This window comes from Opisthocomus hoazin, chromosome 1, assembly GCF_030867145.1.
Source record: "Opisthocomus hoazin isolate bOpiHoa1 chromosome 1, bOpiHoa1.hap1, whole genome shotgun sequence".
NCBI classification, from domain to species: Eukaryota; Metazoa; Chordata; class Aves; order Opisthocomiformes; family Opisthocomidae; genus Opisthocomus; species Opisthocomus hoazin.
Window position 1 is genome coordinate 118443875 of NC_134414.1, and position 23394 is coordinate 118467268.

Genomic DNA, 23394 nt, shown 5'->3' on the forward strand with positions numbered 1-23394 from the left:
GCCTTTGAGTTTGCCAGCTGCTCATCTACTTGGGCAGGTTCTCAAGTGAAGTAAATTTACATCGGCTCATTGACTTCACTAGAACTACACTCTACAGCAGTTAAAGCTGGCCTACATTGAAGCAGCATTTCACACCAACGAAGAGCTGCCTAAAGACGGCTGAAGCCAGGAACCATAGTGTGTTTCTTCTGCAAACTTAATCATTCGAGGCCTATAGCTAGTGGTGTCCCCCAGGGGTCAGTACTGGGCCCAGTCTTGTTCAACTTCTTATCAATGACCTGAATGAAGGGACAGAGTGTACCCTCAGCAAGTTTGCTGATGACACAAAACTGGGAGGTGTGGCTGATACACCAGATGGCTGTGCTGCCATTCACCAAGACCAGGACAGGCTGGAGAGTTGGGCAGAGAGGAACCTGATGAAGTTCCACAAGGGCAAGTGCAGGGTCCTGCACCTGGGGAGGAACAACCCCATGCACCAGTACAGGCTTGGGGTGGACCCGCTGGAGAGCAGCTCTGCTGAGAGGGACCTGGGTGTCCTGGTGGATGACAGGTTGACCATGAGCCAGCAGTGTGCCCTGGCTGCCAGGGCAGGCCAATGGTATCCTGGGTGTGTGGCCAACAGGTCAAGGGAGGTTCTCCTCCCCTCTGCTCTGCCCTAGTGAGGCCTCATCTGGAGTACTGTGTCCAGTTCTGGGCTCCCCAGTTCAAGAAAGAAGAGGAACAACTGGGGAGAGTCCAGCGGAGGGCTACAAAGATGATTAGGAGACTGGAGGATCTCTCCTATGAGGAAAGGCTGAGGGAGCTGGGCTTGTTCAGCCTGAAGAAGAGAAGGCTGAGAGGGGACCTAATAAATGCTTATAAATATCTCAAGGGTGGGTGTCAAGATGAGGGGGCCTGAATATTTTCAGTGGTGCCCAGCGACAGGACAAGGGGCAATGGGCACAAACTGAACCATAGGAAGTTCCAGCTGAACATGAGGAAGAACTTCTTCACTCTGAGGGTGACGGAGCCCTGGAACAGGTTGCCCAGAGGGGCTGTGGAGTCTCCTGCTCTGGAGATATTCAAAACCTGCCTGGACGAGGTCCTGTGCAACAAGCTCTAGATGACCCTGCTTTGGCAGGGACGGTTAGACTAGACGACCCACAGAGGTCCTTTCCAACCCCTACGATTCTGTGATTATGCTGAACACCGGTCTTCTGCTTCTCCAAGAGCCTGCAGCCCTCCTTATAATGCAGTGAGAACAAAGTGACAGCTTATACAACCAGCAATCCCCAACTGGTCAGCCCTGGCCAGCTCACAGCTGTTGGGTAACTAGACACAGCGTGCAAAAACCTGAGCAATCGCCCTTGAAACTTCTGGGAGGGAGTGGTGCCTGTGTTTGCCAGACTAAGTCACAGAACTCAGTTTTCAATTGAATTCGTATGGGTTTTGCCAGCCATCCTTCTTTTAACAGTCACGAGACGTGTTCTGTCTGGAGCTGGTGGTTCCTTCTCACTGGTGATGTACCATCATGAAAGGAGGCTCAACACAAAGAGAGTCAGACGCTGAGGCAGGGAGAAAGAAAGAAAACTTGTATAATTCGGAAAGGAAAACTGTTAAGATACCTCCACACCCTTGAATTTCTTTTCTACTATGCATAAATGCAGGTCTGAATACATAATCCAAACCACTAATGAAGGGGAAAAAAAAACAACCAAATCCCACAACCACTGGAACTAAATTAAGATTTAATATACCTGGGGAGATATGCAGCACCATTCAAGAATGCAAAAAGGATAAACACATGAGCTCTGCAGCAGAAGAAAATAATATTCAATAGACATAACTAGAACTGAAACTTCTACAAAGAAGTCTCATTTTGAACCGGAAGCAAAAATGAACAACTGCCTACCTGCAGATTTTAAGGAATAGGCTCCGGGAAAGCTACAGGGATGTTTTGTACCAAGTCTGACACCACGGAATCACTCAGTAGCAACAGGCATCCCCAAGCAAGCATAAATAGAAGCCTGTACTTCTCACTTTTCTCTCTTCCCTTTTCCCCATTAACTGGTTAAATGAAGATACAGAGGTTGTACTCAAATTTCGATATCAAATGAGTGCACTTTTGTGTTTTAGTTTTTGGGTTTTTTTCCAAATTAGCTTAACCTTGTTAAATCAATTCTTATAGTTACCAGGGCATGACACTGTTTACATAAGACTAAGTGCAAAACCCTGACCTCTGTATTTCCATCGTGACCCCAGAGAATAGAGCCCACTCACCCTAACCCAGCTCTTACAACTTTAATTATGTTCGACAAGGCTGCTGTGCTTTAAACGTATCTTTTACCAAGACCAAAAGCTGTTTATTTTTATTCCCGTTAATCACTTCCATTTTGGTTTATTCCATTTATAAGCCCTGGCTTTTGCAATCAAAATTGCTATCAGACTGGATCACTTCTTCAGACGCAGCTGAACAGCTTCTTACACTACTATACAGCCCTATAAAAAGTAACACCATTTAGCTTTGATCTGATGTAAATGGAATTGATCACAGAAATTAAAAAAAGCTTCCAAATTACTTGGTTCTTTAAGAAATCTTTAAGGGGGGGTGGCACACAGGCATGGGACAAGGACAGGTCCTACCTGTCTCATTACTTACAATTTTAATACCGTGAAACAGGCTGATACCTTTAAAAGAAATTCCTGTCTTTCCATTTAACTTCCCCATCACTCAGAAACACCCATTCTGTTCCCACATACTGCTGAACTTAAATTTTCAGGAACATGGTAAGTCGGAGAATTGAGTGAAAAGCCAACTTACCAATGTAACTTTAGAACTATCTAAAAGAAAAGCTTAAACACACTAGGGGAGTTTTATTAGTGTTTTATCTCAACAAGTACTTCAAATTATTTAATGGCATATGAGCAAATCTACAAAACTACATTAATGTTGAAAGTTAAGCTATAATAGTTTAAAGCCATTACCATTTAGTTTATCATTATCACTTAGTTTAAATCCATTACACTTTCACTTTACATTTAGAAGATGAATAGCCTAAAAGTTGTATTAGATTCAGTTTATTTAATAGAACTTCTAAATCGAAGTAAAAAGTATGTAGTTTGAACTGTATGGCAAACTGCACAATCTTCACATTTTCTTTTCTGTACCACGAGCTACTTGCTCACTAGACATAAACGGGTAGAAAACAAGAGTTTCTTTGTTTGCCTACATTAACTTAAAGCTGTAAAACTCATTCAGCCAAACTTTCACCTTTAAACCTTAACCTGACTTGTAACAACATTTGTAGCCTCTAAAATTACACTGCATGCACCCAGACGGAGTTAATCACCCTTCACTTTTGATGCGTAGAATAATGATCTAGCACTTAAACTTGAGCCCTTAAAAGCTTGAAGAAAAATATGTATGCATCTGTGTCTTAAATCAGCAGCAAAATAACAAACTCTACCTAGCATTGCCCAGTTGAAAAGGAAAACAAAAGAAGACATACAGCTTGTAGCTCACAAAAGTTGTAAATAAGTGCATTTAAAGTCTCCTCAGAGATGAAATTCATGCTTCCTAGCACATGCTATTGATCAGACACCTGGTACTCCTCTGTGACTAGTCTTTTTTCCTAGAAAAGTCTGGCTTTTTTTTTTTTGTAATTTGAAACTTTTTTTGGGGAAAAAAAGAAATTAAGGAGAGATTTGGAAATATCATGTTCTAAAAGCTGATGAGCTTGTTATCATTTTAAATGGCTGGCACCATTCTTTCTTTAAAGAAGTGATCTGTGGTTAACACTTTGTTTATAATATATTATGTCTCCCTTCAAATGTTATGCTAGCAGAAACCAGACTGTGTTCCTTTTCAAACCTGAACAAGAGCAGTAATTGAGTATTTTTATTATCTCAAAAAATCAGAACTATGTAAAACAAACTATTACATTCACGTATTATACTTCTCTCACAATCACAGCTAAACGCCACAGAAAAAAGGATATTACACAGCACAGGAAAACTCAAAGCCAGAAACGCTTTGAAAAAGCTACTATACATGCAAACAAATGAAGTCAGACAAAGCAGATAAAAATGAGACACTAAACAAAAAACAGTTTGGGTGTTGAGGAAGCAGGGGAATATCTGACTACCAAAGGAAAGACAACAGCACCAACACAACACACAATATATTCAGCCTTGCAATCAATGAATAAAAAGGGAATCTAAATTGCAGAATTTGAATCTTGAAACTTTCCTCAGTTTTTAAGTTCAGAAGTGACTTTATTAATCATCTCCTTTTCCCCACTATTAAGCTTTTCTACGTAATATCATAGTGGAAAAGTGACACACAACCCGAGCCTTTGCAAGACAAGGTAAAAACTGAAATCAGTGGTTAAACTTCCTTTGACTTTAAGGGGCTAAGAAATCACCCACGTTTTGTTTTTCTTCCTCAGGCCACAAAAGGAATGAGTTGCTGTTTCTCTTTCATTTATGCTAATAAAGAACATGGAGCTATTTTTATTTTCTCTTTATTACTGCTTTTAAAAAAGGAATCCTCATTTTAGAACAAGTTTTAACAAGTACGTTACAGTCTGCACACATAATGCGTTGGGTGGAGTAAAAGCCCTCAGAAACACAGTGCACAGAGCCAATAATGGACTTGTCGCCAACACCCTGTGATTTCATGACTGCTAGAACAAAAATAAATGCCACGTTCAGTTCATTGCAAAGAAAAGGATTCATTAACTTGATGTGGCTTTTTACTTGACCTGTGTAAGGTGAGTAAAATAAAATTTCTTTTTATGAGATTCAAAATGATCAGCTGCAAGCCTACAGGAATTGTGATGAAATGACCAAGTTAAATGACTAACTCTGTTTAATTCTAATTATTACTGGACTGTAGGTCACCATGAAGTTTTAGCTGTGAGGTTGTTGCTTTTCTTCCTGCAATAAGGTAACAGGCAAACAAAATGTGAATGTTTTTCTGTAAACTGAAGTAAAATAAAATGTAAATTCCTGTTAAAAACAGAAATATCAGTCTTGAAGACACGATAATCTGAGTGCAGACATTAAGCCAATAGTTTTAGAATAATAAAAATTTACTTCATTGACATTTACATAGTAATTTCCCCCCCAAATCACAGTTATCAGTCAAAATCAGATGTCCACAGTATCAATAATCCTTACAGTCAGAGTAAAAAAAAAAAAAACATAAAACAAAAGTTGCCTGTGTAAATAACATTCACTCCTGGACACAACGTTATAGCACTGGGTCTACCTACGTCTGTCAAATTTCTTACTCTGGCTGTCCCCGCAAAGGCAGGAAAAAAAATTCCCATCTGATATGGAGTATTGTGGGGGTAAGTGGGAGGGAATTAAACAGCCTCATTCTACATTATGGTAATGGCTACCACATAAATGTATGAATGGGAAAGAAGCAATCATTTAACCTTAAAAAGTCTTACTTCCTTGCTTTCTGCTGGACACACCATCACCCACTCCTACTACCCCTTCCACCACCACCCCCCCCCCCAAAAAAAAAAAAAAATTACAAAAAACAAGACAGACATTAAACAAGCAGGAAAACTGGCAATCCAGAAGCCAAAATTGTTATGAGCAGAGATTTTTCAGCAATGCAGTTTAGGGAACCTCAGTCCCCAGCTGAGAGAGATTAAAGCTGAATTCTATTTTAGTATTTGCAGTGATAAGCCCCAGAGGGTTAGTAACTTATTCTAGAAGGGCCTAGCTCGCTCTCTTTTTTTTACCTCTACAAACTCGCTGCAGAAAGGTCAACAATTTTAAGCAATAGCATCATAAATGATGGCACTGTTTGTTTCTTTTCACAGTTCTGAAAAGATTAACACTTCAACACACGCTTCACTGGTTCCTCTATTCCCTCCACTAAAAACTCGGAAGTAAACAAGTATGTTTATACCAGTACTATAATCCTCCTACGGAACGACAGCCTTTGAACATTTTGAACATTATTCCTGATATGATACCAAGCTACATTACCATTCAGCTCAGTAACTGCCAGAATCATGCTTGAGAAAAGTTAAAATAAGCACTCTGTATGTCTCTAATCTTGTTTCACTTTAAATGTTTCAGTATTTTGCTCTCCCTACAGGCAACACAGATTAACATTCACAAGTGGAAGAGAAAATAGAAACAATTACTTCCTGAAGTCTGCCAAGAAGAAAAGCACTCACCAGCAGCAAAAATCCACCGTGCACACTCCTTCCCATTTCAAGGCTCTGGTTGCTGCATGCACACTTTTAAAAGTCACCAAATGTTCCTCGGAACAATTGTTCGTAAGCGAATTTTGTAGTTTCTAAACTTCACAGACTTCTTGTATCAAAAGGTAGGGAAGACTTTCTTTTACCTTCTGTATTTAAGAGGTAAATGGTAGCAATGGTTCTGTCTTTCCGCTTTGCAACTAGTTTTAAATTATTCCTCTTAATTTTTAAGGACTGTATAACCTAAGCAATGAGTCTCATTAATCACTACTGAGTGATTTAACCCAGCCATTCAATCCCAGATGTCACTCAGTGCTAGCGATATGCTAATTCCTTCGGAGCTTTACCTCCTTTTGCAGTTGAAACCATAATTTTCCACGTTAGTGGAGACAGGATTTCACTCCTTGCATGGGGCCTCCTGCCAATCACTTTTATGCCTGAGCATTGGCATGGTGCAAGTTCCGTGCCACAGTTTCATCAGACACCCTTTCGTTCAACACATCCTCTCTCCTACATTCTGCTGCTGCAGCAGCACAGTCCCAAACTTTACCCTCTCCAGTGCCAACCACTGGTTTGCGTAGCAAAAAGTAAAATTATTTGTTACTATCCTTACCTTGTTTTCTTTTCTCCTTGTTTCCTCACTCAACTTTCATTTATTCTTTTATTTTTTTCCTTTATCACCTCCTACCGTTAAACACTTTGACTGTGAAGTATCTGTCAATTGCTGTGCCTAGGGCAACAGCTATATTCCAAAACCAGAAAGCTGCACGGACAGAGCTGTTTTGCGAGTGGGAGGTGAGGGGGGAAACATTCAGAATTTGCAAATCTCAGTTCTGAACCTGCCTAGCATCCAAGAGATCTCCCAGCACAAAGTTAGAGCAACTGTCAAGTTTGATACCGGGTGCCAAGAGGTTTTGATAGAAGAAAAAGAAGAGAGAGCAGTGACACTGCTGAACATTTGATCCAAAACTGTATTTTATGACCCTGTATTACGCATTCACCACATAAATACAGGCACAACCTATGTTTGGATTTGGGGGATGCTATCCTTATCTTGGGCTTACACCCTTCGACTTACTTCACCAACAGGAGATGTTTAGGTTGAAAAATCTGCTTTTGACCGATGTTAGTAAAACGTTCTGCAAAAGTGACAAGCCGAGAAGATCCTAAAAGAATCAAGCTCGAACACATTTTTTTATTGGCTTTTCATTATACAGAGAACTATAGATGCACATGAAAATTCAAAAGTATACAGCTTTTTTCAGTTAATTGGCTCTTAATGTAATGTTCACCACAATCTCAATTTTCAGACGGGCTAAGTACCCACAATGATCTATAAATATTCACAACTGAAGATAAAGTCAAACACTTTACGCAACTTAATTTAAACACTAGAATCAAGAGCTTCAAAAGGCACTACTGATCTTAAATGGCTCCCAACTTCAACAACTCACGATATCCTGGATTACAAAAATCTGAGTTTTAGTGTTCACCAAAAATCAAGCCACTCTGTAAAGTATGTCCATCTGGTCACCATCAAAAGCCCTTTCTTTCCCCCTTTATCTATTTCCAAAAGAAAGGAAAGTTCATCCAGCGCATATCTTTAGTCCTGCATTATATCCTTGGCCATATATTATATTCTAAAACTTCTAAGATGAGAAACTGTTAATGTCTATTATGCTACTGTAGAAGCAAATAGTACAATTAAAGTCTTCCATATATGAATTTAAAACCATGAACTGCTTTATATGTCTAATGTTCAATGTAAAGGCAGTTAAGCAATTAGATAAGAGGCAATATAACTAACCCAGAATGTAAAATAAATATCTTGCCTTGGGATATGCAAATTTCAGAACGTACAAAAATGCTAGCCAAGCAAGTTTTAATTCAATGCTAGCATGGAACAGTACAGTTAAAGGAAAACAAAGACTACAGAACTCCGTAACATCAAAAGTATACAGACTGCACAGTTGTCTGACATGGCTGTTAAGGATGACTTCAGATTTCATTGGTTGGAAACTGTCCCTCACTATACCTTGAACTCCACAACTGAGAAGACAGGTTGTTCCAAAATTGAGCTTATCCAACTGCTAATTCACTACGTAAGACAAAGAAAATAAAATATTAAGTTTAGGATTTTAAATCCAGAGCTCAGTACAGGCTTACAGATCTTTGATCTACAGTAAGGGATGTTCATCTTATTTTAATCGTTCACTATATTAGCATTAGATTTAAGGTAATGCAACACCATATTGAACAAATACTTGCCAACAAAAAAGGGCAGCTTGAATAATTTTCCACATCTGACTATGCATTTCTTCAAAGAAAGTATATGCATTTCGGGACTGCAGTAGTCCAGAAAACATGCTTGGTTTCCGATTAAGAAAACATCCATAGCATTTCAATAATGTTATATTCAACTTGCCATTTTAGTCTGAAATTACAGTAAGTTACATTTAAGTTAAATGCTTGTAAATTTAATACAATTTAACTTACAGTGATTTACTTAAATATAAATAAATATAAACCTTTAACATAGTATAGAAAGCCCTATGCCCCTCTAACAGTGTAAAGCCTGGTGGCAGAAAACAAGAGGTGAATGGAGCACATTGTGGAATCTATCTGTACCACCAATCAGCAAACTCATAGAGGTATTCTCCTCTTCTTTAGATACGGAATCCACTTGTTTGTTATGGAATTTCTTTGAAAGCCAAGTAAGAAACAACCTCAGCAACATATTTACTCTTTTGTGAAAGTATATATATAATGTTTGTATTAGCATACACGTCAGCATTCTGACTGAGATTAATACCCAAGATGTCTTTATTAAAAAAAGTTTTTATGCACTAGCTGTATAGAGTTTATATTAAAAAAATCCCTTCAGATAAAAAGTAAATGTGTTAAAATGAGGTTGAAGATGACATTAAAAAATGCTATTGTTGTTATCAAAATCCACGTGCTGAACACCTACATCAGCAGGTGAAGTGTACACCCAAGTTACACCATCAGGGCCTTCACTCCTGCAGCAACACGCTGGCACCATTTCACCAAAAGCTAAACGGAAAAGTGCTCAAGTTCTGTGTAGTTCTTGTTAATGGCGCTGAAAACAACTATGAGTAAGCTTGAGGACTCGAAATGCAGTTTTCACAAAGACGCAAAGCTGCTTTTTAAACTTTTAAGCGTGAGGTTCCTTTATTTAGATCTACAAGTGCGTTCTCTGCTGATCAACAGTAGATCCTCCTTCCTAATTTTCCAAGTTTCTGTTTCTGGAAAACACAACTAACATTACTTCCCACCGAAAAAAGTGAAGGCAAAAGATTTTCTATTCCCCTTCTCAGCACAGAGTTCTCCCTTTGGTAAAGCCACCTTACGGATGCACCATTAAATAAGCCGTTCTGTCCTCAGCAAAGGAGAAACGACTTCGGCTTTCACGGGTGTGAACAGAGCATTCTGCATCTTTCCCTTAACTGCAGTTTCTCAGACTACAAGTAGGCTTTAAATTAAAAGATTGGTCTGCCACCATTCACAAATCACATTATTGTCAATTTATCATCTATTTTGTTTTAATCAATCATACACAGACACACACACAGAGTCTTGTCAGAAACTTTCCTAAGCTTCAGAACAAGAGAGGCATGGAAAATATCTACAAATCTCAGAATTTTAGAATAGTTCTCAGTATCTGGCAGTATTTAGCTTCCTTAGTTGTTCATATACTCTCTTACTTTCCTATTAAAAATAGTTTCCTCGCTTTATTTTCAAAAGACATGGAAAGAAATACAATATACTTTCCTTAAACCTCTATTCGTTGTTTCATTGAAGTGTAGGACATTTCCCCTTCTAGTTACACCTGAAATGAATACTCCAGGGAAGTTAAATGAGAATAAATACTTGCCTACCTCTCCCTCTGGCTGACTTTGTGCTGTTGTTTAAACACCGGTTAAAACACATACATTCCTTGCCTGAGAAGCCTACCCTCCTACCTCTTAATAAATGTTCCAGAACCGTGTCTTATCATTTTTGTGAGTAAATGCACAATTTTACTACTGAAATCATTGTGTCAACTAACTAAGAAATTCTGGCATCCAGAATTAAATTCACCACTGTCTTATTTCAAAAAACCTTACCACCATCTTCAGAAAACATAGCTTCCAGTACCTGGCCTAAGTCTTTCAGTATCCTGATTATTAACTTAGCTCTTTAAAAAAAAAAAAAAAAAAAACAAAAAAAAAACACCAAAAACATAACACAGCAACAAAGTAACAGAACATCTGACCGAAAACATTATCAGCTTCCCCACTGCTCCTCTTTTTCACCTGTTGAGATTTTCCATAGTCCCAAGTCTCAACTGCACAAGTTCAGTGTAGTCAGCTGCCATTTATGGTCCATATCTGCAGACCAAAATATTTGTTCTTGTCAGACATCTTCTTTCTTCACATACAATGCCCTTCTGCTCACACCAATTTAGTGCTGATTTAAGGCTGATGCAATGATCAGCCAAGAGGCATCACTGTATGTGTGTGAAACACGCTATTACAGTCAAACACCAGCACTGGGACCTACGTAGGTCTTCCTAAAGCAGGGATGAAGAGATGGTCTAAACTAGCAAACTATATGCCCGGAAAAGCACTTCTAACTTTCAAGATACTTACGAAGACTCTTTCTTTGTAGCTCTACTCTCACCTCCTAGGCCGGCTTCTCGTCACTAACAGGAAAATATTCTTACTTCCCCTGTTTACATAATTTATTGGACTTGAAATACACCTCAGTCGCTACTGCAGTTATTTCACTATTTACTTGACAATTTTATGAAGAGGCACTCAGGTGAAAAGTTAAGGAAGGTTATTGCCACCAAACGAGATTATATAGCAGAACACACAAATAAAATGTGTCAGGACCTCAGCATATAAAATTCTTAAGTGCCCTTTAGTTTGCTTGGAAAGAGTGAGGTTCTCTTCTTCCTGACCACAAAATAACCTCAAAATATTGACGACAAAAAGCCTCATTGCTAGCCATTCAAGTACACAAAAACCTGAAAAAATTCCCAACAATAACTTATACACTGACAATGCTGATCTTCACTATGAAAGAGAAATATTTTGAAGAAGAATCTAAAACAACTACCGAGACACCAAGCCAAGTGACCGTTATTCACACAGTGCATTTAACAATGACAAAAATAATAAACTGTAGAAGCTGAGCAAGTGACTGGACTTGCTAGCTCCAGCACACCATTAAATTAATTAGACAAAGCTATCCCCTAATGAGACATAATATTACACTTGTTTAGGATTGCAAAACAAAACTCTTTCAGTTACTTTGGAAAATTAAGCGCCAAACCAAAAACAATATTATTTGAGGGCGAGGGACTAGGTTCTCAGATTCTTAAGTACAACAGTAGATTCCTCCGTCTTGAATGTCTAAGTATTTTCTCTTTCTGCTTCTTAAGAAAACAAGATTGGTTTTGATCCCCCACTGGGCCTCTTCGGCCATCACTTCCAAAGCGTTTCACATTAAAACGTCATTTGGCATGGATATTGCACATTAATATTTGACATTAAGCAACACTGTTACCTAAGTGTCACTAGTTTCTGATAATCCATTAGTCCATCTATCTTTGTAGATCCAATCAGAATCTTTAGCTTGTAGCCTCTGGACAGGAGATTCAGGAGTATCCTTCACATAAATTCATGTTTTCTAATAAAATGTTATGGACAGTACACGGTAATCCTCCAAAGTTCAGTACCCTGAACATTAGAGATGATCCCTGCTAATGAAAATACTGTGTTGCTTCAGGACAATGGTACGGGACTACACGACACAAAAGCAAGAAAACATTTTACAAGCAACATCAAGTGACCAATAAAGTCAGCTTGAGTGTTGTTCTGTTTTAAGGAGGTATCTAAATTAATCGCTAAGGTATATGAAAAAGTGTCTCTCTCTAGTCAAAAGGTAACAAAAACCACACTAATGCAAATTAAAAAAAAAACCATATCCACAGATACTGTCAGTACTTACAAGGATATGTGTTTTTGAATCAAACACCTGGATACTCTGATAATTGCTTACTTGCAATGGAATATACTTCATTTCACAGCATGTGGTTATTTCTTTTCTAGTCTGGAGTCCTCAAACACAATGCAAGCATGGCTAGCTTCTTCAACTGTAAGCAGCTGACTCCCATCTTTCTTAAACGTTCTTACAGTAAAATTACTTAGAAAAAACACACAATGCATTAGGGGTAGGTGAAAAACACCTATGCTTTTGTTACCTGAAGTCAAAAACAACTCCTAAACACCAAGCTAACACTTTCTTGGGTGACTTATTTACATCACAGATTTTCACTTAGACTTTCATAATCCTTTGAATTACCATGTAATATTTTCTAAACGTGTCTTATTTAATTACTGTTAGACAGCAAACATGGAAAAAGAGCAGAAACGTTTCCTGAAATACTCTAATACCACTTCATGAAGGCAAACTTCCCTCTAAGTACAAACTTATGAAGGAAACAAACCAAACATATCCAAGAGATGGCTGATTTATTTACTCCAATAGGTAGGCTAGCCAACCAGAAAGGTCTCTGGGGGCACTCCACGGACACCCCTTAAACTATTAACCGTCAGAAGATAATTCTCCCAGGAAGGAATACAAGAGACAATTTTGCCCTCCACTGGCTAGAACTATCACTGGAGACCATGCCTGCCTCGCTGCTGTCAGAGCTGCCTGCTTCACACAGCAGGAAAAGCCCTCTTGGGCAAACATACCAACCCCATTTCAAGCACAGTAATTAGTACAGGATACCACAGACAGGGGAAGGGGGAAAACATGTTGAGCAGGTGGGAATCAGCAAGGCAGTGAAACGCCTCATAGAAGTATAAGGATTTCTGTGCAGTGATCAGAGAAATCAAACAGCAACATATTTGGCTTTGAGAATTGCTAGAGCAGTGCACACACATGCAGAAAACCAGAACCTTGGCACCCTTACTCCCAGCAAAAGCGTTCTGCATGTTACTCTTCAGGTAACTGCAAGCTTTTATTTTCCAGACGTATTCATTTGATTCTGCTGTTTCTTGGGGGGTGGAGAGACGAAAACTCTGTGGATTATGAAGGAAAGACTGCCTCAAAATGGAGAAGAAAAAAAAAAAGGCATAATGCAGGTAAATATTCAAGAAGACAAGGATACCTGAGAAGTACCGCTTACAGCCATTTTTATTCTCACCATTATGCAAAGAAGCACTGAAATTACACTGAGAGAATAAGAAGGAAAGCTGCTACATTCCTACGTTCAAAATTATTCAAATTCAAATTATTCAACATTTGTTAACCACAGGCTTAGATGAAAGAAGGTACTTCACAGGATTGCACAGAAGCAACACCAGAGTAGAAATGAGGGTTTTTAAACTCTAAGTGGTTTACCAATTGCTGTTTTCACAAACATTAACACGCACACCTCTCTATTATTAAGATTTTCTTCCTCCCCATCCCCAAATTTTTTCCCACCTCTCAGTAGAAGTTTCTAATATCCCATTCAGACCGTGGCCACACAAACTGTTGATTCAGTATTGGGTGTAAGCGAGGGAAGTGAAAACCTTCAGTGGAAAATGGAGGAAAGGATCAATCAACTTGCAAACAGATCAGCTGTCAGTAGAACTCAAAGGACTTCAGTGTGGAAACTGCTGTAGATGACTCCTGTCCTTCCTTCTGCACTGCGGCCATCTGCCCTCAAACTTCATCCTGCCAAAGGTTTCTGGCATCTCCATTGTTCTAGACACAAGACCAACTATTTGGCCACACTCTAGCTGAGGGGAAAAAAGAAACCCCTCTGGTGAGGGAGTTGGAACAAAGTTATTCCCTGGTGTTTGTCTCTGTTACTGACTTTGCCTACACAGCAAAATTAAAAACTTCCATAAAAATTCATGGCTTTATTCTTATTTTTCTGTCCAACAACTCAGCTGGAATCAACATTATTAAAGAGAACATCCCCATCCTGAGGGGGAAAAAAAAGAAAAAAAAAAGACAGCAACAAGAGAAAAAAACCCAGCTTACATCCATCTTAGTCTATTGAGCTTTTATATGAGAAATGGATGAGAGAATTAAAAAAAAAAAGTTGCATAACTCAGCATTAAAGACACCCCAGTACAGAAGTGAGCTACAGAGTACACTGTCCATGAAGGCAACTTTCCACAGTGGGGATGATTGGTGTGCAAGATTTACAAAGAGCAAACTGGTGAAGAGGCTCTTCCACATTCCAGTTGTTTCTTCCATTAGATGAAGCAGGCAATGCACAGAAAAGCAAATTAAAGACAGCATGACTGACACAGTCAAAAGTGAACGTGGTTAGAGTTACTCTCTTTTAAGAGAGAGAGAGATGCAAAGCTTTCCATATTCAAAGCCACAAGAAGCAAATCTAATACCCAGCAGCAAAAATGTAATAGTTAAATTCACGATATAATCTAGAAACAGACAGAGGTTATTGCGTTTGGTGACATAATTCAGACTCAAAGCTTCAGGCAGCGTACTTGAGCCTTTCCAAAACTCCATTCATTCACTCATTCATTCGCTGACCAGGTGCCTCAGGCTCCCGCAACTTTAACGCCTCAGAGGGGCCCTCACCAAATTCGTGAAAAAAAATCAGTCAGGGGTAGACCAGTCAGCGCCCAAAGTCACCTCGGCTGCGGACACGAGGTGTCACCGGCCCCGCTAGCAGCCCAGCGCCCCGGAGGCACCGCCGCCAGCGGGCAGGGGGCCCGGCCTCCGCTCAGCGGCGCGAAGCCCCCGCGACACCGAGCCCCCGCGGCGGGACCCCGGGGCCCACACCGGCACACGCCACCCGCCTTCGCCCCGCTGCCGGCGATGCCGCCTTCCGTCTCCGGGCACGACGCGGCGCCCCAGCCCCGCGCTGCCCTCTCGGCCGCACCGCTCCCGCTCAGCTGCCGCGCCGGCGCTCCGCTCCACGCACGTGGGCGAGCTTTAACCGCCGGGGGGAAGCGAGACCCGTCCCCGCCCGCGGCGGGGGCGCGGGGGTCACCCCTCCACGTGGCCCCGGCCCTCGGGAGGGTGCAGCGGCCGTCGCCGGGCCGCCGCGGGCGGACGGGGTCACCTCCCGCCGGAGCTCGTCGTCAGCCGCGGTTACATCAAGCCCGACCCTCGGGAGCCCGGCAACGCGTCCGGGGTCACCTCCCGCCGGAGCTCGTCGTCAGCCGCGGTTACATCAAGCCCGACCCTCGGGAGCCCGGCACCGCGTCCGGGGCAAGCGCGGGTCTTGGAAACCAAGCTTCGGCTCCGAGCGGGGCGGGAGGCGCGGCGAGGCCGGCTGGAGCACACACCACCCCCCCCTGCCCCCGGGGCGGTCGGGGGAGCGCGGCCCCCGCCTCGCCTGCGAGTCCCCCCCGCGCCGCGGTTACCTGAGGCGAGGCATACGAATCCGAAGAGGTAAAAGCGGGCAAACTCCGCGATCATTGTCCTCGGGTGCCGCCTGCGAGCAGTCTCATGCCAGAAGAGCAGGGGGGAGAAGCGAGGGGCCCCCGGTTGTAATCCCACAGAGGCTCGGCGCCGGCGAGGTTTCCCCGGTCCCGGCCGGGCTCCCGGGGCGAGCCCCCCCCACTGTCAGCTCCGCGGGGCTCCGGCCGGCCTCCCCGCTCAGGGCCCGGGCTTGGCTCAGCGGCGCCTTGACACTTCCCGGGACCATCCAAAGCGACGGGAGCAAAAAAAAAACAACAAAAGCTCCTCGAGTTCCCTCCCGCAGCCGCGGTCCGCCGCCTCCCCACCACAAGTTGCTGCTCCGGCCCGGGACTTTGTTCTGGGCTGCCGGGGACGAGCCCGGTAACGGAGCGCGGCCGGGACGGGTCCGGACCGGCCGCCGCGGAGGCGAGCGGCGGGCGGCGCAGAGGGCTCGGCGGGGCGCCCCGGCGAGTCACTGGGCGGGCGAGCGGTGGGCAGAGCGCGGCGGCGGAGCGGCGGCGGCGGCCCCCGCTCCCATCACGGGGGAAGGAGGCGGGCGCGTCGGGGGCCGCGGCGGAGCCCGGCCGCGGTCAGGCGGGGCGGCGGGCAAGGGAGCCCCGGCGGCAGCCCCTCGCCCTGCCCAGCATCGCCGCCGCCCCCCTCCGCGCGGGAACCCCGAACTCGCCCCCTCCCCAGCGCCGGAGGAGGGCACGGGAGGGGCGAAGGAAGAAAGAAAGGAGGGAGCGGGAGGGCGAGCAAAACTTCCCCGGGCCAACGCCCCCAGCCACCCACCCACCCACGCCCGCCCTCAGCGCGGCGGCAGCGGCGGGAGGAGGAGGAGCGGCGGCGGCGGCTCCTCGCCTTCCCCCGCCGCCGGGGCAGGGGTGCACGGGTCAGGCGGGGCCGAGCCCGCCGCGCCTGAACTTTCCGGTGTCACGTCGAGCCGCTCCCCGCCGCCGCCGTGGGTTTCCCTTTCCCCTTCCCCCGCCCGGCCCCGCCGCGGCAGGTCTGGTGCCGCCCCAGGACACCTTAAAGGAGCCGCGCCCACACGGCCCCCGCACGCCCGGCCCGGCCCGGCCCGGCGGATCCCGCCCCGCCCTGCGCGGAGTCGGCGCCGCCTCCCGCCCGCGGTGTGAGCCCGGGGCAGAGGGAAGAGACCCCGGCCTGAGCCCGGGGGCAGCGTCAGCTCACAGCGGACCTCCGGACCCCCCCCTGGATCCCCCCCGCTCGGGTCTCCGGGCCCCAGGCCCCGGGCGGAGAATCGCCTGACGCGTGTTCAGGCCCCCCTCGAGGTTACCGGCGGTTCGGTTCCCCCCCGCCCCCGGCCGGGACCGTCGGTGCCCTCAGGGCTCACCCGGCGATTCCCCTCCCCTCCCCTGCCACGATCCACGGCGCGGCGTTGCCGAGCGTTCCCGGGCCGGCGGAGCAGGGGGGCCGCGGTCTGCCGGGTGACCCCCATCGCCCGCGGCCTGGCCGTGCTGCAGGCGGGGACCAGGCGGCCTCCGGGCGGGCACGGTGCGGGGGGCCGCGGGCGGCCCTGAGCGTCCGCCCCGCCTGGTCGTGTCAGCTTTGTCCCCAGCCCGGAGAGGCGGCGGTGGGGCAAGAGGGCCTAAGGCTGCGGGTGGGAAGGGAAGGGCGGCCTGGGAGAAGGGCTGCTGCCCGCTGGGTCGGGCGCGGGGCAGCGCTGCCACCTCTTAGCAAAGCCCCGAGATTTGATTCCGAGATTCGATTCATCAGGTTACGAGGACTGAATGAGACGTGGAAAGAAATTTCGTTTCCAAGAAGCACGTTGAATGTACTAACCCCGCTGCACGCGAGCCTTTTTCTTGCAGCGGGGCAGTGAAACTCCAGAGAAAGGACCCTGCTCTACTTCCCACCATAGCATGTGTACGCGCCCCGCGCCGTGAGTAACCGGACAGGTTTGGATGCTCTCAGCCACCACCGGTGCTCTCAGCCACCACCAGTCCAACCGCAGCCATGCTGGTGTGGCACTGGTGCCCCGTTTCGCCTCCCTCAGGGGAGCACAGGGCAAACGGACTAAAAGTCCAACAATGGGAAGGTCCTGCGGGCAGCACAGAATCTGTCTTAGTCCACTTTTAGGTGAGATCTGTTAAAGACAGATTTTCAATAGTGTAGAGCAAAACTGGTTTATGTTGGAAAAGGAAGCTCCTGGTTTTTAAGTGCACACGTCGGAGCAGCAACCAAACTGGCAAGGTTTTCCACTAAAACTGATGAGAACAGACCATGAGCTAGAACACTCAAAAGTTAGAAAAATATTCTAAAGTGTTAACAGCAATTGGACATTCATTTTCAGAGAGAAAAAGGGAATTTGTGTCCTACTTCAAACACATTTAGAAAACAATCACAACTGTGGAATCAATAACAGTAAATACTTTTGGATATGACCAGACTTCCTCAAGCCATACCTAGCCAACAATTTATCTTACTGTTCAGTGACCTCATGCCATCGTTCTGCACTCTATGAAAGAAAACTGTATTAGCACCTCCAGAATGAAAGCACGCTGCAAAACCAGCAAAGAGGTCCTAGATAATCCTTGAACCCTAGTGAGAAGTTTGAGATTTCAATAAATTAGGGTTGGGGGTGTTCTTTTTTAATTAAATAAATGGGAGTTACATGCAGGGCTGAAAATGAGCCTCAGGAGTTCATTTATTTCACCTCTCTGTTCTGGGACAGGGTCAAATATAAGTAGACTCTCAACAGCAAGTATTTTTTAATCCATTACTCTATGTTTCTAATGACTGGGATTTCATATCCTCTTTCAGTAGCCTGTTCCAGCTACTACATAGTCAGATTTTTTTTTTTTGATTTTTTTTTTTTAATGCCTAGACTAAATAGTCTCCAGGAAGAAAAGAAAACTCACCACCACCACCGATAACATTTTGAAGGCATGTTTCTTACTCCTTCTGTAATATCAGTACTTGACAGACTCACTTGCGTTGCACCAAATTACATATTTTAAATGATTGCTTCTGTTAAAAAAGCAAACCCACAAATCTGCAAGTAGGTCACTCTACAGGGAACAAATTGATTTACATACTCTGTGAATGTACACACATACATATATTTAATATATACATGTATTTGTTTACTTGTAAAGTCTCACTTTTATGTATCCCTGTTTCTATATGAAGCTGTCAATATTCCCTGTAATCATTAATTGTAAAAGCATCATTTTTAATGCATTTCTATGACATATGTACTATCTAGCAACATAAATTAATCCATTTACTTTGTAACTGGCCACAAGTATATACAATGTGGAGAAAAGGTAAAAAAAGCATTTAGGTAATTCCCAGAGTGTTTTCCCTACTCAAGATAAATCTGTTTCCCGTACATTAGTGAAACGGTATGTTTCTAGATTCACATACTCTTTTGCTTAGGTCATTCAAAAAAAGGGCCAGTTAAATTTTATGCTGCGTTGAAGTCTTATGTATGGTGGATGTTAATTTTCTAATTTCACATTTCAGATACAGAGAGATTCTAAATACAGCAGTGAATTAAAGCTCTGAAGCTTGAATGGCCTTACCATATGGTCATGAGGTGAGCGTAAGTAAAACAGTTTAGAGCTTTTGTGCCACAGTTACCCCGTCTTTAACAGGCATCTAAAACTGTTTCTATTACTATAAAGAAATCTTTGTCCTTTGAGAAGTACAGATTCATTCCGCTTAAGGTACCTATAGGGAAAGTACATTAGAGCTTCAAAGTCTTGTTCAATTTGTACCGTCTCAGATACTTTGTAACAGAATGTTTAGCTGTCAGTGTTCCCTTACTTCAGAAAAATCACTTGGAGTGGATATATACTGCTCTCATTATCTTTTTTTTGTAAATTCATTTAGATTGTAATAATATATAACAGCTGCACAGCTGAGTGAATCTCTCCAAATTGTAAGCCTACAGAAATTCATCAGAATATCTTACAAGTAATCGACATCATCTTTAATTCTGCAGATGTTCTTACAAAATGTGTGCTATTCAAGCATCCTTATTGTCCTTGATACTGAGACATATATACATATATATGAGACACACTCACACACACAGTTATATATATGTATGTCAGAAAATGTTTCTAGGAAAAGAGATACGGCTTTAACCTCTTCAGATCTGGGGAACACTTCTACGTTTATTAAAATGCAGGTGTGCTTCCTGTGTTAATTCTGGAATACGTGAAATATGAATGCCTGAAAAATAATCAGATGAGATAAATTTGGTGGCGTCTGAAAGGTAGAAGGCAAAAATGTCATAAAACAATATTACAATCTAAATTATCAATGGATAATTTTATCTTCATTATCCACTGATAAAATTGATATCAAAAAATATCATTATCAATGGATAATTTTGACTTCAAAAATCACAGAAAAAAATAGCCGACTTCTAGTGACATAGTCATGTTTTTATGTGAATTTTAAAACCACAGAAAATACAGTAATGTATGCATTTGACTGTACAACAACATACACCTACTGCATTCATCAAAGAGAAATATTAGCTCTAATTCCCAGCGTTTATCTTTTTTATTTAAATTTCCTACAGTGCTGAATGCACAACAGTTGAAGGACTGAATTTTTAATGTGGCATTTATCATCTTCTAAATCTCACACTCACCCCTCCGCCATTTTTCAGACTTACACAAACATGTAATTTCAGAGAGAACAGGACTGCTCCTATGCACAAAGTTACGCATGCTGCCTGTGTCTGAGGCAGAGGACTCTCGTTGGGAAACCTCTACGAAAAAGGAAAGGTTCTACAGAACTGCTGGTTGTGCTTCAGCAGGTGGCACTCTTCCCTCGACGTGACTGAAACCAGTGCTGCCTCCGATACAACGGACAATGTGCTTTTAGAGATCTATTTGTTTCATGTTACCCAGAAGAACCCGAATTTCTCTAAGCACTAAAGATCCCAGGGTACTTCTCTCTAAAGGCAGAGATATGCACATGATGTCTCGGGTGTGTTATGCAGCCAACTGCACGCTCTCTCCACAAACCTTTTTGAATTTCAAACGACACTTACCTTCCCGATCTTCACACGCCTGTGTAGCCTTCCGGTTATCGCCGGGAACCAGCTGCCCGAAACACCGATGTGCACGCCTGTGTATGTTATATGATCACACGTGCAAGTGTCCACATATGCGCACAGTTTATCATTCTGAGCATTCTGAGGCTGGCAGCGAGGATGACTAAATCAGTAACATTATTCTATATGCTACAATTAAGCTCCTATTGACCTCACAGAGAACTAGTTCAGGTAAGAGTGCAGTCAGTGTTACCGGTCAGACTATTATGAAGATGTCTGTACACACAAGAACCATTTACACAGATTCTTGTCAAGATTTGGATGACATCCGTCCTAGGCTTGGGTCTGCTTTCATGTGATCAACCATACAGATTCCAGAATCCCACAAAACAGCCAATGCACTTGCACGTTCGCTCATAGTAATGGATGCGATTCCTTTGTGTTTTGTTTCAGGTTTGTTGTTTTTGTTTGGTTGGTTTTTTTTTCTCCAGTTACTCTCTTAATCACTTCAGTGTTGGTCTTATAATAGTCTACAATATGTTTAAATTACTGTATCACATTAGGTTACCCTCAGAATGCAATACTTTCAAAAAAGGCAGACACCTAAAAAGTCCACTACATTCCTGCCATTGTTCTACCAGATATAACTAAGTTTCAAAACCATTTCTTCCCAGACTCATTAGGATACCACAGAAGTGATAAGCTGGATTATTTAGTAAACTGTCTAAAAAACCCTCTTTTTTTTCCAAGCATAAACATTAATAAACTGAAATGAAGTGGAAAAATACAAGGAATTATACACCTCTCTGTAGTGTCTTATGGGCCTAACACGTGGTAGGAATCCTAACTGAAGTCCATAAACATAGATGACAGCAGAACAGTGTATAATTTTAGTAGCTTTTTGCAGGTTTCAGTAGCAGAAAATAGATTTTTCTACATTAGAGCTAAACAGTCAGTGAAGCTGTTAGAAGAAGGAGCACTGTAAAGTCTAGCTGAACATAAAAAGTGCATGGTTAGCAAAAGCTTGAAAACCTACAGTTGCCATATTATCAACTGGGATAATTATTCTGCATAAGCAAAAACTGTTATGATTTCCATGTCCATATAAGTCAATTTTTCTCTCTTTCTTGACCTGGCTGGTTACTGTTTAAATATGCTATTCGAAGAAATAATTTTCTTTATTTTGATTGGTCGGGTCTTGTGATTTTGCTTTTTTTTACACTAATGTTGGGATGTAACTCTTATTTCCTTGATGTTACTCCTAATTACACCACTAGTGAATTCAGACTTTCAGTGTCTTTCGCTATGTACAACATTTAGAATAGTACTCGTAGTCATTGCAGAGTAAGGAATACTAACAATAAAATATTAGATTTTATTTGCTATGTTGAATTCGTAGATAGAGACCCTAAACAAGCTCAAGCCTCATTATGCTAGGTGTATAAAAACAACATGACAAAAGATCCTTTCTTCAAAGGATTTCTAAAGCATCATTATCGACATAAAGGACTACAAGAAAAATTCACCACTGGCATAAACATGCAAAATTCCATTGATGTTTATCCTTTAATACTCCTTTATATTAGGGGTGAATGTGGCTTTTCATTTCTGTTTCAAAGATGCTATAGCACATCCCCACTGGAAAAAAAAAACAACAACAACAAAAAACCCCCAACACTGAAGCTATATTCCTTCTGTTCCCCCAGTAAAAAATGCTAAGGGCATATTTTCTATTCAGTCTACTCAGCAGACTAGCTCAATTGCTTTTTAAAAATTATTATAATTATAGGAAATATTGCGTACAACTTCTGCTCTGTGGTTTTGTTCTTGTTAATGACAAAATGCTAATCTGCTTAATATGTAATTTATATACAAACAACAGAGTATTTATTACAAAACCAGTGTTATCTCTGATATTTCTAAACAAAGAGAGACCTGTCCCTGAAATCTCAGTATTTGCTTTAAATGTTTAACAAACGAGCCATTCAGTACTCCCTATCTCCTCGTCTCTCTACAGAGCGTAGGAAGCGTCTGAGGGTGTCACCTAGTGGATTGTTCGGACTGCCTCGAAGAGAGCTTACAAGCAAAAACATCCAAATGGCATTGAATGAACTAACAAAATGAAAGAGAAAGGATTCTTTTTTCCTTCTTTAATTACTCCAAGAATTGTGAAGGCTTCAACAGAGCGTCATTGTTCTGTAATATCTGCCTTTGGGTTCCCATTCATGTCACAGAATGTATTGGCACTGAAAAGGGCTGTAAGAATGATGCATCCAAAATTTTGAAGAGAAAATTACCTATGTTCCTGGCTCAGAGGACTGGTTTAACATTACCACAGACGACCATTTTAAATGAGTTGCACAAAACTTTTGTTTAAGATTACAAGTAAGTGGAAGAAATGATATACGGTGCCTGTAGGTTCCATCAAGTATATTTTAAAAGAAGCAACTATTCCATGGTTTTCAACAGGCCATCAAAAAAAGGGGGTTTTTTACATGTATTAGTTTGAGATTGCTGTGTGCATTTATAATTCATGAATAGTTAAAGTTAACCTTAGCAATCTGGAGATGAAAAGGATTACATAAACGATCCATCTTATTTCTTTGATTGAATTACTGCACATATTTAAAGCAGACGCCACTTAAGAACTGAATACCTGCAGTGAATTAACTCAGTCAAATGCAAAGCAGATACCCAAGCCAG

The 23394-nt window shown here is 42.6% G+C and overlaps 1 protein-coding gene across 8 annotated transcripts in view; it reads right to left on the bottom strand.

Moving 5' to 3' along the window:
- ROBO1 (roundabout guidance receptor 1) overlaps window positions 1-23394 on the bottom strand; it is a 750394-nt gene that overhangs the window by 306621 nt on the left and 420379 nt on the right. The window contains exon 1 of one of the 8 annotated variants that reach the window (XM_075434054.1): window positions 15617-16088. The exons of the other annotated variants lie outside the window; for them this stretch is intronic. Coding sequence (XP_075290169.1) covers window positions 15617-15671 — 55 coding nt within the window. The 5' untranslated portion in view covers window positions 15672-16088. Of the gene's footprint in view, window positions 1-15616; window positions 16089-23394 lie in introns of those variants that run through there. 8 annotated transcript variants of the gene reach the window in all.